General features: G+C 41.3%; 1 protein-coding gene across 2 annotated transcripts; it reads right to left on the minus strand.

The window, feature by feature from the left end:
* Nucleotides 1-624: 624 nt before the first annotated feature.
* Nucleotides 625-14,700, minus strand: si:dkey-19b23.10 (uncharacterized). Of its 2 annotated transcripts, none has more exons than XM_049569253.1 (11): nt 14,363-14,700; nt 8,285-9,729; nt 7,435-7,676; nt 5,309-5,511; nt 5,030-5,190; nt 4,012-4,115; nt 3,689-3,749; nt 2,914-3,002; nt 1,994-2,116; nt 1,498-1,598; nt 625-1,364 (listed from the first exon to the last, which is right to left on the minus strand). In XM_049569253.1, the coding sequence occupies exons 1-11, from the start codon at nt 14,413-14,415 to the stop codon at nt 842-844; spliced, it is 3,105 nt and encodes a 1,034-aa protein (XP_049425210.1). In that variant the 5' UTR covers nt 14,416-14,700; the 3' UTR covers nt 625-841. The 2 variants fall into 2 exon arrangements, with proteins under 2 accessions (XP_049425210.1, XP_049425209.1); XM_049569252.1 differs by having other exon boundaries at nt 5,309-5,514.
* Between the last annotated feature and the right edge of the window lie 2,836 nt (nt 14,701-17,536).

The following is a 17,536-nucleotide window of genomic DNA, read 5'->3' on the forward strand; positions in this document are numbered from 1 at the left end:
GATAACAGTACACACTGCCCACACACACAGTCACAATGCCTCCCTTTCTCTGGCATCCTCCAGGACACTGTCACAAAAACACATGCACGCACTGTGGTTAACCATCAACAGGTCAGTTCTGGGCACACACGCACTCAGACAGCTTTAAGAGAGGAGATGGTCTACCAAGGTCAATATTAGCCCATTATAGTGTTATATCAAAACCTTTCAACAATCTGTGTTGAAATGGTTGTGCCAACTGTGTGTGTGTGCTCATGTTTGTCTACCGTTTTGAGGACCACTTTGAGTTTCAGACTTTAAAAGGACCGTTTGGCTCATCCTCACTTCTATACAATCTGTGTGAGACTAAAAGGAATAGATTTATGTTTTAAATAGTTTGGGTTTCTTACCAAAAGTTAGATGATACCACTGTCATGTGTACCTAATAAATATGAAGCAACAGCCTGGAGGACAGTTAGCTTAGTGCAAAGACTGGGAACAAGGGAAACAGCTTTCATGGTTCTCTCTGAAGGTAAAAAAAACCTGCCTTCCACCACCTCGGAAGTTTAAATATTAACATATCTTGTGTGTTTAATCCATGTAAACAAGTGAAAGACATAAAAAAAACTACCATCAGGTTACAAATTTTATTCAAATGTCAAATGTGTAAGAAACATTTAAATATGTAACACATATACACAATTTACAAAAAAAAAGTCAAAACAACAAAAATGAAGATGTTTTCTTGAAATATGCTAGAAAAAATATTGGACTTTGGACTGAAGTTTAGTTTGAATTACAAAGCATAGTTTGAGTGCATCTAAGACTTCAGTGGTAGTAATGCTTTTGGGAGAGGTAAACACTACTGCCAGTTGATTGGTTCTTTTCCCCCCGCTGTCCCAGCTCCGTCTTTCCCTTCTGTGCTGCAGTAGAAGGTAGCAGGGTCAGAGCTATGTCCAAATGAGCCCCATGATTGGTGGAAAGGTAAGACAGTGGTGGGTGCTCTTTGATTTGAGCCACCGCCATCAATGTTGGTGATGACATGAGAGTTTGAAGCAGCGATGTTGCTATATGTTATCGTGGCGCTGGGATCTAGGGCACTGGCATTGCTAGGAGTGACAGCGTTGCTACTGGTTACAGAGTTGAGGACATTGTCTGCACTGGTGTTGCTTGATGTTCCAGCGAGGGCAGAGGAGGGAAAGGTCAAAGCTGCTGCCTGGGGTGCGAGCAGGTTACTGCCTGGGGTGGGCATGAGGGTGGTGGAACGACTGAGAGCCAGGCGCTGGGTGAGAAGCTGGTGCTGCAGCCGCCTGTCTGTCCAATCCTCCTGAGGCTGGCGGTGGATCTTCATGTGAGCATTACGGGACTTGATTTTATAGAACATTCTGCAGCAAGGAGAGAGGATAAACAAGTTTGAAAAGAAGACTTGAAAATCTAAACCATCTGTTGGCTTGCCCCGAAGCCAAACAGAGAGCGTTTTCGTTGGAGCTTCCTTTAGTATTGACTGGTCCTACTCACTTGCCACACAGCTTGCAGGGGAAGAAGCTGGCCAATGAGGGCACAGGAACTGCCTCCTCCAGTCCAAACTGTCTTTCCACTGGCTGACAGATGGGTGTTATCTATTAAAAAAAGGACCAATTGTGAGCAACCATGCTCTGACTGGCTTGCTGAGCTGCATTCCACACCAGAGAGACATTTATGCTTTTAATTGATCACACAAGACTCCACATATTCATTCTTTCCCACACCAAGCATACTATTCTACTTGTTTCTACTACTACTATGTGTATTATTTGTCAGAGATGGTAATAGATAAATGACTGAAAAACAACAAGAAAAAAAAGGATGATAGAAAGTTAACTCAAGCAAAGGGCTGATTTTAAAACACATCTAAAAGTAACATCAGGGACATCAGTGAAGTACCAGAGTTCCTGGATCAGCTGGGACATCTGGACAAGAGGCAAAAATGGTTTTAACACAAAATTCCCAACTGCTTCTTTCAGGTGTTTCTTACCCTTTTTTGCTGCTCCATCACTGCATTTCTGCTCTCTTCCTCCTTCTGTTTCTTCTGTTTGTCCAGGAGCTTCTTGCTCAGGTAGTAAAATTCAACACACTGGCACATGGTCTTAGTCTCCACCTGCAATATACACACACAAACACAGACAAACAGTGTGTACTTGGAACTGGAAAATCTAACTTTTCAGCCTGATTCCAAATATCTAAGCCAACATATTTCAGAAAACATAACCAAGCTGACACATTCCATTGCACTACCACACTATAAGCAGACATTTCCAGCCTTTTATCGAGTCAGAGAATTTTCAAGGTCTTATTTAATCAATCAAGCTGCAACATATGACCATTTTTACTGTGCACAGTGTGCCGTGGAGGCAGTGGTGCACTTTCAGTATTCTTGTAGTTGTGTGAGATTTAATCAAAACTGCTCTTTTTTTCTGTGCAGTTTCATGTGTCACTGCACCCCCACTGAAGTGCACAGTGAGTCACCAAAAGCCAAACGGGTGCAGGCAAGGAAAAGAACACTGTACTTAATGTGCCATAGTAAAATACTACTTCACCTTTCTGTAGTGATCCTGCACACAAAAAGAGCGCTTTGAATTGACGATGAGCGCAAAACAAATAACCACTAAGTGGTGCAGTGGTGGACAAACTGGATGTGAATGCTTGACTTCCCATTTTCTATTCGATGTGTTGATTTTACTTTCTAAAACAGGCATTTCTCAGTAAAGCATGTGGTCAACACTGGCATCACTGTATGTTGTTTCACAGAACTATCTGATAACAAAATCCACCAGTATGTGCATAACTGTTGTTATACTAATGCAGAGGCATACAGCATACATCACTGTTAGGCTAGGACAAAGAAGATGATAACAATTAAAAGAATGCACCATGAGCACAAGCAATGAATGATACCATTTTCTGTACGAGTGAAAAGTCTTTTCCAAAAGTTCCCATAGCTGCAGTGAAGAGACTCTTTTCACTGTCTGTCCAACAATCACTACCTACAAAGAGAGAAAGACAGAAGAGGGGAGGGGGAGGGGAAAGGAGTTGATAAATACTTACTAAATTACACACATAACACAGTTTGCCTGAGGACATTCAGTAAGCTTCAGACAACCTGCAAACCTCCTGCAGTCATTCAGGAGGCCAATAGCTAGAGGGGAGTCAAGAAAAAGGCCAGTGATTTTAGACATCCTTTATGATGTTTAGCTGTTGTCAAGGGGCCCCAAAACCCTTAACAGTACCTCTGTCTACAGAAATACACCAAACTGAGCAAACGCTAGTATGCAGAACAATGTCTGCTCTGTACTTAACATGTTTTTTTTGTGGATTCAAACGCACCACAGAAACAAAGAGAGAAAAAGAGAGAGATGGTATGTGATGAAAGTGGCAGGAGGGTTGAACTTCTACAAAGCCTACTATTGTATGGTGGGAACGGTGATTCCTTTGCTGACTCACTTGGCATGCAGACAGCTGTTGGCTGTTGCAGAGACACGCTAAACTTCCTTCACTACAACACACTGTAATTCATTTTACTTCTCTTCCTTTTTCTGTCCTGGCTGAATTCAACAAAGTTGTTAGTGGTGCTAATAGTGAAGCCAAAAAGTTATGTGAATATGTGATATTTCAGGAATCATCCTTAAACAAGCAGAGGAAACGTAAGGGTTAAGGTGAGGCTAAAGGTTACCAGAGTAGTGGTAGTCTCCCGTGGGCGAGGGCTGTGAGAACAGCAGCATCTCCAGTGTGGCCTGCACAGGAGAGAGGGATGGAGGAGGCAGAGAACAGACAGATGAGGCATGCAATGGCTTTGAAGAGAATTAACTGGACATGAATGAGTAAGAAAGTAAGAAATAAAGAAAGAAATGACAAAGAGAATGAGTGTGTGAATGATGCAAACAAGTAAGTCACGATGGATGGAGGGATGATGAAAAGAGTGGAATGAGTGCATGATGAAACAATTAGTGAAGAATAAAAAAAAAGGCTGTACTAATACTCCCTTTCACTGCTTACCATTGTGTTCCCCTGGCAGTAGTGCAGACAGTGCAGAGCTAGCTCTGTGTTACTGCCCCCTCCTGGTAAGCAGCTAGAACTACACATGGACAACAGCTTCTCCACTGTGCGCGCACACACACACACACACACACACACACACACACACACACACACACATCCTCTGTCAGGTTGCTGTAGCTTTGACCCTTGAACTTTACCGTAATACTGACAATTGAACTCCAAAGCTGTTTTTTTTTTTCTTAGAGGCATAGTCTACCCCAAGATTAAAAATCCTTATCTTTTACCTGTAGTGCTATTTATCAGTCTTGATTTTTTTGGTGTGAGCTGCTGAGTGATGGAGATGTCAGCTGTGGAGATGTCTGTCTTCTCTCCAATATAACGGAAGTAGATGGCACTTGACTTGTGGTGCTCAAATTGCCAAAAAAACAATGTCTCTTTTCAGTCATCATGACATGATTTCTCAGGATAATCCATGGACCTTGTTGTGAGGAGTTCATGTATGAGCTATCTAAATATCTACTCATGGAAGAGAGGCTCGTGCAAATGATAGCGTGAGATGTAAATTTGAATGGCATCCTGGTCGGCTGAGCTGTAACGTTACTCAGCTCAGTGCTGCTTGGTGAGCCAGCAGTAGATGCATGCTTCTTTCTGCATGTTGATAAGGTTGGCAGGTGTAGTTTGGTAGAAAAAATAGTTCTTACATGAAACTTCTCACAAAAAGGTTCATGGATTATTTTGGATAACTGGATCATGATTTCTGCTGAGTGTTGACTTTTTCAAATGTTTTATTTTGGCGCTTTCAGTACCACATGCGAGTGCCATCTATTTCCACTATATTCGAGATATGGCAGATGTCACCACAGCTGATATCTCCAACACTCAGCAACTCACCCCAGAACAATCTAGACTGATAAATAGCACTACAGGAAAGAGGGAAAATATGTGGTTTTGATTTTGAGGGGAACTCTCCCTTTAAAGCTTGTGTTGGAAAGCTGTATTTTGGCATGCCTTTTACCTTGGTCTTGTAAGTTGATACTCTCCTCCAGCTTGTCCAGTGGTTTCCAGAGCAACTGTTCTCTGGGGGATTCCTCCTCTGGTGACCACTTCCTAAACCCTTCTACACCTGCCAAGCATGGAGGAAGCTCTGCCTGGAAATCATGACCCAAGTTGACACATCTGTAAAGAAGTACAGAAGAAGTTAGGAAAGTGAAAAGAAAACAATGTGTATAACAGTAACACAATACTAATTAATAAAGTAATAAACAAAAAAAGTTTCCCATAACATTTTACTCACGGTAACACAGCACACTCATCTTCCTCTCCTTTACATGCTGTGTCCTCATCTCTGTGACTGGGAGATGAGATGGACGAGTAGAGCCCCACTCCCCTACGAAGTGGATTGAGGAGTGGTTGAGGAGTGTACCGACCCCTCTTCTGACCTCTGCTGGAGTGAAGGATACTGGGAAATGGAGTTCCAGTGTAGACTGGAGAGGCTTGCTGCTGTAAGAATCCCAGGAAATGGAATTTTAAAATGTTATAAGCTGTAATAGCTTAAGTATTTAGACAATGCCCTAACAGTTTTTTTGTGGTTTGTAGGCATCTGCACACCACGTTCTCCAAAATGTAGTCTCACCCAAACATGGTTTTCCATTTCTAAGCATCAAAGTTTTCCATTTCTGTGCAAATCAAACAGAGGTAAGTCCATGACATATTTAGCCTAGCTTAGAAGCAGGAGAAACAGCTCGCCTAGCTCTGTCACAGATGAATAACATTCCTTTCACCAAACTCACAATCTGTTTCGTATACACACTGCACCTATTCAAGAAGTCTAAAAATAAAAACCCGGACTAAGACTGTGGTTTTAGAAGCAGAAATGCAGTTGAAGCTAACGTAATTTCTTGACAAACGACCATATATCCACCCACAGCTTCTCCAGCTGTAGCAAGTGTTGCCTCCTCCCAAAACCCAGTCTCTGTTGATGGAAGAGTGACGACAGTGTGCAAACCTGGCAACCCCACGGAGATAGTGTGGTTTTTGAAATGCAGTGGATCTTCACAAAGAGCTTCAAAAGCACAACGTCTTTGTTTTTACTTCTTTTTACTTCTTCTTTTTTTTTTTTTACCATGCTTATACGTTTCTGCATGTAGCCTAATTCCTAAAGCTTCAAACTGTCAACAGAATGGTCCTGCCTGACTTATAAAGAAAACGCTGAAAGAAAAAGAGCTCAGCACTAGTATGGTGCTGTGTCAGTATGCTAACATGCTCACAATGCCAATACCAATCAGCTGTTTAAGTGGTTCAGTGTTTCTAATAATAATCTCAGCTTATCATGTTAACATGCTAACATTTGCTAATTAGCACTTAACACTGAGTACTTCTTTGGTAATAAATGTATTGTCCAGTAAAAGCATTAGACATATTTTTTGTGTGGCTAAAATTACATTAAAGCGACAGTTGTATGAAAATAACCTTGCGTCATATTTGCTATCGCTATATTCTGAAAGAAGTACATGAGACAGATAGTCTGTGCCTCTAATGGCATTTGTTAGAATATACCAGGGTGCACCAAAAAACAGCCAATCGGAACCAAGGAGTCTCTAACACAGCTTTCAATCATGTCAATCACTGCTCATGAACTGCAGTCAAACATCAAACTAGGTAGTGCTGATCAAATATGAAACAAGATTCTGTTACTGCATTGCCTACCCTTATTTTCATGTTTTCAGAAACAGATTTTTGTGTACTGTTTTGCTATCAAATGAGAAAATTGATATGGCTAGTGAGTGGTGCTTGGTACTCAGTTTAAATGTATTTAACATGGCAGCCGGGTCACAAACTTTCTCATTTCGCCAGCTAAACAGCACACTAACATGTGTTTCTGAAAACATTTCAGGCAAGAAGTAAGCAATGCAGTAAGAGAATCTTGATTCATATTTGATCGGTGCTGTCTAGTTTGACAGTTTGACCGCAGTTCACGAGCAGTTACATGACTGACAGCTGCTTTGGAGACTCCTCAGCTTTGATTGGTTGTTTGCCGACACATGCTAGGGCCATTAGAAATGTTACGAGGCAATAGAGTAGGCAGAGGAGTATGATTTTTTTTTCACACATTATCAGTCTTATTCAGGGCTGTGGAAATACAGTGACAGTTTCAGCAAATGAAAAAAGTTAATCATTTATACAAGTTACCAACTGTAGCAAGTAAAAGGTATACACCACTGTTGTCTTCTTCTCTTAAATGTAGCAACCGGATCTATTATTTTTGACCAAAGCTGGATCTAAAAGTCCTTAATGCATGACCGCAAAACTGCTAATGCTTTTCTTATCTCACACTCAGCAAAAGGAAAAGACAAGTATCTTTTTTTCCAAATCTCAAATTTATTTTCCATGGTAAAAAATAGTAAAAGTGCCATACTATACCTGTAGCTGTGATTGGTTCAGATTAATTGGTCCATTCTTTACTTTCTGGGTCACAATGTAAGGTGCTATCTTTTCTGCTGCCTCATGATGGTGACCGGAAAGGTGGGATGGACGAGAGGGAAGATGGAGGGAGGGATGGAGGGATAGTGTATTGGAGGGCAAGAGGGTTCTGGATGGATGGAGGGATGGAGGATGGGATGCAGTGGTGAGGAATGCCGGTTCTGGAGACTGAACGTGGGGGGCTGGGAAAATGAGAGGGGTAAGACAAGAATAGTAGAAGTTAATGTTCCATGTTTAATTGTAGAGCTGCTTTATCATTTTGAATGCAGCAGAAAGTGAGACATAACAAGACAGAAAAAAGTCTGACGTATCACTGTGCAGACGGGAAACACTGACAGAATCTGTTTCTTATTTGGAAACACTAAACAATTCTTGTGAAAAACCCACATAAAAACTAAAAGCACACAATCGGTAGTTCAGGACAGTACGCTTGTTGTCACATGTAAACATAACATTTTTCACATGGTGTTCAATAGTACAAAAAATGTCTGTTGCTCATGGTTTTATGTGTGAAAATGTGAAAAGTGAAAATGTAATTTGCATAGGGGAAATGGGAAATTTCACAAGCTTACCTAAGAAAACCCACGTGTCTCGTAAATTTACATGTGGGTATCAACCCTTTTTTTTGTGTAAAGGGGGAAATAATTTATTCATTTAAATCATTTCACTATTACATCTCTCTACTCTCCATTTCAGATTGTTCCCCTTCTTGCACAGTTATGACAAGTTCTGGAAAACCTTTATCAATTTTAATCTTACTATGAACAGAAATGCACAAACAGTGCCTTACCTGTGATGTTGTTTCCATAGTCACTACCATGAGAAGATCTCTCGATGATGCTGGGGTCGCCTGACGACTGTGGAAAGCTGTGTGGCAACAGTGGAAACTTCCATATCATCCCAGAAGAATGGATGGACGGGAGAGACTGAAGGTGGGAGGTGAAAAACTGGAGCGTACCGAGCGAGTCTCCCCCCTGAGACACTGAATGTCCGCTGTCCCTGAACGCACTGGGAGAGTCCATTTTGGAGGGTGAGTGGGACGGAGGAGGCAGAGGTGTGGGAGGAGGACTAAGAACTGAAGACATGATGTGAGATGATGTGGGAGGGAAGGGGAAGGACGGAGGAGAAGGGTGAGCGGGTGAGGAAGAGGAGGAGGGAGGCAGATAGGTGTCTGAATCAAAAGCACAGCTGTGCCTTGACTTGACCAATCCAGGGCTCTCTCCTCTACCCACTCCAAATTGCCAGTTCTGTCCAGAGGAGTCCCCGCTGGGAATCGCAGGGAATCTTCTCTTTCGCTGGGAGAGGAACGCCTCAGAGAAGGAGTCCAGTTTCTGTGTGTACGTCCCGCTGCTGATGCTGAGAGGTGATCTCTGTGGTAGGCACCCTGAGGCCAAAGTGGTGGTGTCTGCTGTTCCTCTCCACCTGCCCTCTCCGGTCTGGCTTGAGGGGGAGACACTGAGCCAGGTTTCCTCAACCTCTGGTGGTTGAAGCTGATCCTCACCTGAGCCACAGCTGGACCCATAATCTTCTTCTTTTCCCAAATAATTTTCACTCACTCTTGAATAATCAACACTGCTGTCACTAAAGCTACCAGGCACAGTTCTGCTGTAGGAAGTAGTTTGTTTAGTAAAGTGGCTAACGTGAGCCTCCCTATTGTAAAGTGTTTCCCCTTTAGCTTCGCAGCTAACATGGGCATAATTATTATAGTTTGCTCTGAGTTTACGCCTGACTCCTTCCTCACTGCTACAATTCATGGTGTAAAAAACATTATTTGCATTACCGTAGCAATCACCTTTTCTATAAAAATCATCTGCAGCATTTTCACAACCCTCCCCATCCTCCCAAACTTCCTCTTTTTTGCCACCACCACACCAAGTGTCAGAAAAATGGACGCCTAACCCACTTTCTACGTCAGGATGGCCTCCCAAGTTAGCATCCCCTTCCAAACTGCAACCACTTGTGTTTACGAAGTCTCTGTCACCCCCATTGCTCCCCCTCCTTCCATCAGAAGAGGTGTTTGAAGTTGGGAAGGAGTTTGCGGATTCCTCCCCTCTACTTCCATATTGCTCCAGGGGGTTCAAGGCAGGCTGAGAGGACAGGTATCCCACTTCAGGACTTTGAAGGCTTGGCAAGGTGAGGTGAAAGGATGGGCGGTGGCGATGGTGGTGGAGGTTGGGGAAGGATTGGGTGGATGAATGGTTGTCCATGATGGCTCGCTGAATGTAGCTAGAGTGCCTACAGGAGACATATAGAAACATAGTGTAAGTATATATGAGAGCATTAGAACTAGGATGCAAACACATGAATATTGAAAAAAGACAAAGCTACATACAGTACAGGCCAAAAGTTTGGACACACCTTCTCATTCAATGCGTTTTCTTTATTTTCATGACTATTTACATTGTAGATTCTCACTGAAGGCATCAAAACTATGAATGAACACATGTGGAGTTATGTACTTAACAAAAAAAGGTGAAATAACTGAAAACATGTTTTATATTCTAGTTTCTTCAAAATAGCCACCCTTTGCTCTGATTACTGCTTTGCACACTCTTGGCATTCTCTCCATGAGCTTCAAGAGGTAGTCACCTGAAATGGTTTCCACTTCACAGGTGTGCCTTATCAGGGTTAATTAGTGGAATTTCTTGCTTTATCAATGGGGTTGGGACCATCAGTTGTGTTGTGCAGAAGTCAGGTTAATACACAGCCGACAGCCCTATTGGACAACTGTTAAAATTCATATTATGGCAAGAACCAATCAGCTAACTAAAGAAAAACAAGTGGCCATCATTACTTTAAGAAATGAAGGTCAGTCAGTCCGGAAAATTGCAAAAACTTTAAACGTGTTCCCAAGTGGAGTCGCAAAAACCATCAAGCGCTACAACAAAACTGGCACACATGAGGACCGACCCAGGAAAGGAAGACCAAGAGTCACCTCTGCTTCTGAGGATAAGTTCATCCGAGTCACCAGCCTCAGAAATCGCAAGTTAACAGCAGCTCAGATCAGAGACCAGATGAATGCCACACAGAGTTCTAGCAGCAGACCCATCTCTAGAACAACTGTTAAGAGAGACTGCGCGAATCAGGCCTTCATGGTCAAATAGCTGCTAGGAAACCACTGCTAAGGAGAGGCAACAAGCAGAAGAGATTTGTTTGGGCCAAGAAACACAAGGAATGGACATTAGACCAGGGGAAATCTGTGCTTTGGTCTGATGAGTCCAAATTTGAGATCTTTGGTTCCAACCGCCGTGTCTTTGTGAGACGCAGAAAAGGTGAACGGATGGATTCCACATGCCTGGTTCCCACTGTGAAGCATGGAGGAGGAGGTGTGATGGTGTGGGGGTGTTTTGCTGGTGACACTGTTGGGGATTTATTCAAAATTGAAGGCACACTGAACCAGCATGGCTACCACAGCATCCTGCAGTGACATGCCATCCCATCCGGTTTGCGTTTAGTTGGACGATCATTTATTTTTCAACAGGACAATGACCCCAAACACACCTCCAGGCTGTGTAAGGGCTATTTGACCAAGAAGGAGAGTGATGGAGTGCTGCGGCAGATGACCTGGCCTCCACAGTCACCGGACCTGAACCCAATCGAGATGGTTTGGGGTGAGCTGGACCGCAGAGTGAAGGCAAAGGGGCCAACAAGTGCTAAACACCTCTGGGAACTCCTTCAAGACTGTTGGAAAACCATTTCAGGTGACTACCTCTTGAAGCTCATGGAGAGAATGCCAAGAGTGTGCAAAGCAGTAATCAGAGCAAAGGGTGGCTATTTTGAAGAAACTAGAATATAAAACATGTTTTCAGTTATTTCACCTTTTTTTGTTAAGTACATAACTCCACATGTGTTCATTCATAGTTTTGATGCCTTCAGTGAGAATCTACAATGTAAATAGTCATGAAAATAAAGAAAACACATTGAATGAGAAGGTGTGTCCAAACTTTTGGCCTGTACTGTATGTTGAAAAAAATTCAACAACGTAATATCATATAACCATGTGACAAAGCAGAGCTGGTCCTGACCTCCCTGGTGCCCTGAGCAAAATTCTGGTAAGGGGCCCTGCTACCTGACCCATAAGCCAGGCATTTGCTATTGCACACAGTCACACCTGACATCCCAGTGCTCCCACTATAATACTCCCTGCTTTAAAACAGTTTACTCCATCTGCCAGTCTGAGAATAAGTAGATCTATACAGAGAAGAATGATGTATAGAGAAACAATATTTATAGAACAGAATATAGTATCGAATATAGTATATAGTATAGAATATAGATCTTCTTTTACACATTTTCAAATATTAAATACAGCACAGTATCACAATATTTTTGTGTGGCAATATTGTATCAATGCATGGACACCAAGTATTGATTTTGTATTACATAAATTATTAATATTAGGCTACAATTTACATGTTGCTACAGTAAGAATGACTGAAAACTTTATCTTATTTGATAAAACAGATGTTAACAAAGTTTTCCCTTGGGGACAAAATTAGCAGTGAAAAAAATTGTAATATATGTTGTGAAACACATTTAAAATTGCAATAATATTGAATCGTGACATATTGTGAGTATTGTGTATTGTGATGATATGGCATCATGGTGTCTCTCGTGATTCCCACCCCTATAAAATACTAATTATATTAACTGTAACTTTGCTGAATACTTGATGGTTATTCCTAACTTAGAGATGTGCATCCATATTGCCCTGTATGGCCGGCTAACATTTTCAATCAAGTATTTTATCAATAGGCAGTGACCATCCATTGCTTTCCATCTTGATTAATCCAAAGTTGTAACTAAACACTGACTACATACTACACTGGGGACTACATAATCATTGTTTTGCTTTTGTATAATGTCTGCCTATGAGGAGTACCATGGACTGGTTCCCACAGAGGCTGCTGCTGGAAAATCCCAAGTTTCATTTTGTGCACGCCCATATCAATGCACCCTTTCCATCCACCTATTTTTATGCTCAATTTATGCACTAAAAACCCCTGAATGGAAACGCCAAAAACACTTATGCTTGGGGGAGGTGGAAAAGTTGGTGTATCTTTAAAAGGTAAATGCAATAACCAGATTGATGACACAGGCTGCAGTTATTGCATAGGCCACTGTAAGCTCTTTGTTGTCTCTGGATGGCATATGAATGCACAGAGGGCTGTTATCCGAACTCATCTAAGAGCACATATCTGTAATAGTTATTTTAATCACGTCATCTTGTTGTGCCCTCTTCTGCAGCGGCACCTGGCTGGAGAATTAGCTGCACCTACCGCTTATCTAGAATCAATGAATCAACTCCCAGTATTTGTGACTGTGTTGGATACAAAAAGGGCACAAATTTGCATTTTATTTTGACGACTTTCTTAAAAATATTGTTAACATTTTCACGACGGTTGGATGAAAACCTGACTTGGAAAAAACTGCCATTCACCAAATAGATAATTGTTAGCATTACTGTTAGCATAATCACTTTAAAGGACCAGTGTGTAGGGCTTTGTGGGATCTCTTGGCAGAAATGGAATGTTCATTATTATGTTTTCATAGTGTATAATCACCTTCATATCCTGTTCCACAGAGCCCGACATGTTGCACTGTCATGTTTCTACAGTGGCCCAGAACGGACAAACCAAACACTATTAAATTACTTGAATGCCTCTGGGTTCTCTACATGCTTGTAAAGAGAGGGATGAGGGTAGGGGTAGTTAGCTGGTTGTGATCTGCAACCCCACTGCCAGCCTGATGCCACCAAATCCCACACACTGTTCCTTTAATTTGTACCTACAGTACAGATTACTGGTTTTTGATAGCTGTGTAATTTCAGTGTACCAAAATATATGATCCGTGACATTCTGTAACTGTAGAGGGTTAACTACGCGACAAAGACCAGGGAGTCTGCTAGATACTGACAGGTGAGACATATGTGTTCTACAGACAGACCTTTACACTCTAGTTTCAATATAATAAAGTAAGTGATAATGTATGAGAACAAATTTGCAATGGTAGTTTAGCTAAAAATCCTACTTGGGTCACAGAATCTGATGGAGCACAGAATTTGGTGAAACACCAGCTCATTCAATCTTCTGAGTACCATAACTCATCACTGTGTAAGGCCATATTCCAACATCTATAGGCATGATGTAGTTATCAAGTGTTGAGCAAAATAGGCTGGTTTCAAGTAAGAAGAGTTATCACATCTCCAAAACCCCCTGTCCATAAATGGTTTGTACAGAGCCCTGCAGGAATTGGAGGTAATTTTCTGAGAAGCCATGCACATTACTATCTGTATTTAGCCCACTAATGACTGTGTCATGTAACTACCTGAAACTGATAATACAGGCTGCAGGTTTAAAGCAATGGTACCTGTTTTGAATTTGAAATCCAGCTCCGTTTAGCCGTTTTTAGCATGCATGTTCCCGTTGAGCACTAACACAGTCTACCATGACTGACAACCTTGGGGTTTGTTTACCCTCAAAAATAGATTAAAAGATATATATTTATATCAGATGTGGCTGTCTGCGATGTAGTCTTAAAAAATGCATGAACACTTGCCAAGAAGCTAAAGAGAAGGTAATCTTGCCAGCAAATGCTACATTGTACCATGTACCCTCAAAACCAATGATTTCTCATAAGTGACAAAACCATGTTCTTTCCTGTTTTATGAGTGACATGATAGCATGTTAGAAATATACTTAAAGTAAAGACTTGTACTTGAAGTCTTCGTTGGTTTTTCTTTCTTTCTTTCTTGAAACCACATTCTGCTCTAAATAGGACAGTGAGTGAGTCAGAAAGAGAAAGAACGAAGGAAGATGAGATGAAGAGACAAATACACTGTATACGTTTTGAGGGTTGTTTTTTTTACCAGTCCTTGGCGCTTAATTTCCTTCTCACATATGTTCGTCCTCTGGTGTTCATGTTTTCTAGTCCTGTTTGTTCGTCTGGTTGTCTTCATCGTTCTCTCTGACTATTTTGTTCTTTCAGTCTCCACTGCCTTGACTGTTTGTCTAATTATTTCCCCCTTTAGATTTTCTGCTTCTCACGTAGTCCTTCCTATCTCTCTCTCTCTTTCTCTGCTGTGTATCCTTTGACAGCACACACACAGAGTCTGTCGCACATACCTAAAGCAAAATGGACACACACACACATGCACAGATACACAGACCACAGTCACTGTGTTCTTCAAACACAGACACACGCATTTACTCACTCTATTACTCACTGAAACACACGTATACACACACACACACACACACACACACGCACACACACTGAGTTTCACACTCACACACACATTCGCAGGTGTCAGAGGGGACCAGCGGGTAGTGATGCTGCCTCTCTGCCTTTTCGTCGTCGTGGTAACCACATCCTGAGGAAACAACGCTGACGGATCTCCCTCCTGTCAGCTATCTTTATCTCTCTGCCCCCTCCTCCATCTCGCTGTCTCTCTTTCCGTCTTTTTGCCCGTCCTTATCTCTCTCTGTGTCTCTTATTCTCTCTTTCTCACCGTGCGCCCAACTTTGTTTTCTGTCTCTCTCTTGTCCCGCCTTTCATCTTCTGTCTTTTACATGCTTTTCATCTCTCTGGTTTTCTCGGTCTAAGTGTGCTCCTTGCTTTTTTGTATACATCTCAGTTCTTGTGTCCCACTCCCTTAGTGGTGCTCTCTTCCTTTTTTGTAGTTCTTTCTCTGTAGTTTCTTTTTAAAGGTATTTACTGATGTTGAGTTACTAAAACACTTAGGGTTATGTAGGCTATAAAACATAGTCAGCTGTAGAAACTTTCTAATCAGTAGTTTATACACCTTCAGTCACATAAATGCACATTTCTTATATAGGTTACACATATGAAGTTTGGTTGACATCAGTAAAGTCACTGTGAAACATTTAATAAAAGTGTGAGTATGTGTGATAAATTCATGTATATGTGTCTTTCAGTACTCCGTTATGTGTGTGCTGAATGTGTGAACGTACATGCATACATCTTTACAGTTCATTTTGTGTGTGTGTGTGTGTGTGTGTGTGTGTGTGAGAGAGAGAGAGAGAGAGAGAAAGAGAGATGAGAGAGCGAGTGTGTGCAGAAGCGGCAGCGTAGATGTTTACCAGTTCAAGATTCTCCGGCTGAGTCAGCTGACAGGAAATGAGAGAGAACGAAACAGGAAGGAAGGCAAACGATGAGGTTCAGGGAACCCTCTAAACACCCTGCAGCCCCACCTACTCACCCGCCCACCCACTCACCCACCACACATGGTACAATAGCACCTTTAATGTGCCAATAAGATGTTTTCTACCTTTGGTGTGTCATGTAACTTTAAAAAACACCCACTCACACATGCACACATAACCTCAAACACGACCACTGACAGGTCCACAAGTCTGCGAGCAACTTCAATAAGCCCGCCCCCTCAAACACACACACACACACACACACACACACACACACACACACACACACACATATGCACACAAGCCAATACCACAGACAAGACAGTGAACGATCAATCAGTTTTCTGAGTTAACATCCAGCATCTTAATATATAAATGGCTCGCTATCAGTGGTGAAAAGGGTATTAAAATGTAGTACAGCAATGCAAATAAAACATTCTCAAACTCATCCAAAAGAGTGTTAAATGAATACTTTCTCTACAAATTGGCAACATTTTATTTTGTATTGTAATTGGGAAACTAAAAACCAATGCAAGTCAGCATATTTTATGGACCACTTAATCTGGAAGACTAGCTACAAGATTACCAGTCATCAGAACTAATTATTGTTTTTAAAAGTAAGTACAAAGCAATAAAAAGGACAATATTTCCCTCATTTCCCCTGAAATGTACTGGAGTAAATGTATAATGTGAAAAATATATGCAGTACCTTTATATTATACTGAAGACAAAGCATGTATGTACAAAGTATATGTATAAAATCTCACAAAATAGAAATACTCTAAGGAAGTGCCATGGCCTGCCAGTTGTACGTACACTTCACACTTCAATTAATGTACTTCATTGCTTTCTAAATTTGGAAAACTGTATGAATATTGTATCAGAAATTACAGCATATGTTTTAAATGACAGTGTCACGTCACAAATCTCAAACGTTGTTATTTAACATGAATTTTCAGCGAGCTGTGATCACCTATTCTGAAAAACCGTGTCTCTTGTTAAGTTGATACGAAACATGCCAGCGGATTGGATCCCATTTCATAAATTTTGTGACACAAGATAATTTTGTTCTTGACACATTTTCCTGTATCAAAATAAACACTATACTTGTGACCCGTGCATGACCACACAGGCCCCATGAATGTAGGTACAATTTGTGAGTGACAGTCGTTTATGAAACATAACTCTGGCACCTGTGTCTAAGCAGTCCTCGCAAAACACTTTTGTGACACGGACCCCGGTTTGCATAAAAACATGTTCAATCCTAAAGAGGTTTACAGATCATTTTAGCATATTTTAAATACAACCCTTGAATAGACAATTTGTTGGCTATAAATCAATACAGTTACAGATGGTGGATTGAATCAATTTAGAGTGTGTGTGTGTGTGTGTGTGTGTGTGTGTGTGTGTGTAGGTGATCATGTTAATGCTGAGGTCACTTTTACAGTGTGACTACTTCTCATAGCTGGAAACCTCAGCATTAATATGCACGACAGATAGTAATGTGGTAACTACAACCTGTGAGACACAATAACCTCAACATTAGCATACGTGATCACTTTGTCAATAATTTATCAATATATTGTATCATGATATTTGGGGTCAAATTAAGCTCATACAGACATCCTCACTACATTCCCTGCAACTACTTTAAATCTGAAGGTTCTATGCAAAGAGGATTAGCTGCGAAACATATTTTTGACATTAATATAAAATGTATTATCAGCACTGATATCCGAGTCATCTTCATGTTGCTGTAGGTAGGACTCGAGAATCAGAAAGACTGTTGATTCCATATTTATCATCACATGCAGCCAAATAACAGGTATTTTTCTGACAGTGTGAGTTTCTGCAGCTTCAGAGTTTTACCAGAGTTA

The sequence above is a fragment of the Epinephelus fuscoguttatus genome, linkage group LG23 (assembly GCF_011397635.1).
Source record: "Epinephelus fuscoguttatus linkage group LG23, E.fuscoguttatus.final_Chr_v1".
NCBI lineage: Eukaryota > Metazoa > Chordata > Actinopteri > Perciformes > Serranidae > Epinephelus > Epinephelus fuscoguttatus.

What these genes read in the sequence shown, in the direction of transcription:
- si:dkey-19b23.10 (XM_049569252.1), bottom strand. Translation starts at nt 14,415, where the DNA reads ATGAACACCAGAGGACGAACATATGTGAGAAGGAAATTAAGCGCCAAG. An exon ending in GATGAGTGTGCTGTGTTACC is followed by an intron (nt 5,191 to 5,308) that starts GTGAGTAAAATG and finishes ACTTCTTTACAG; the next exon opens with ATGTGTCAACTTGGGTCATG. An exon ending in GGGAGACTACCACTACTCTG is followed by an intron (nt 3,003 to 3,688) that starts GTAACCTTTAGC and finishes CTCTCTTTGTAG; the next exon opens with GTAGTGATTGTTGGACAGAC.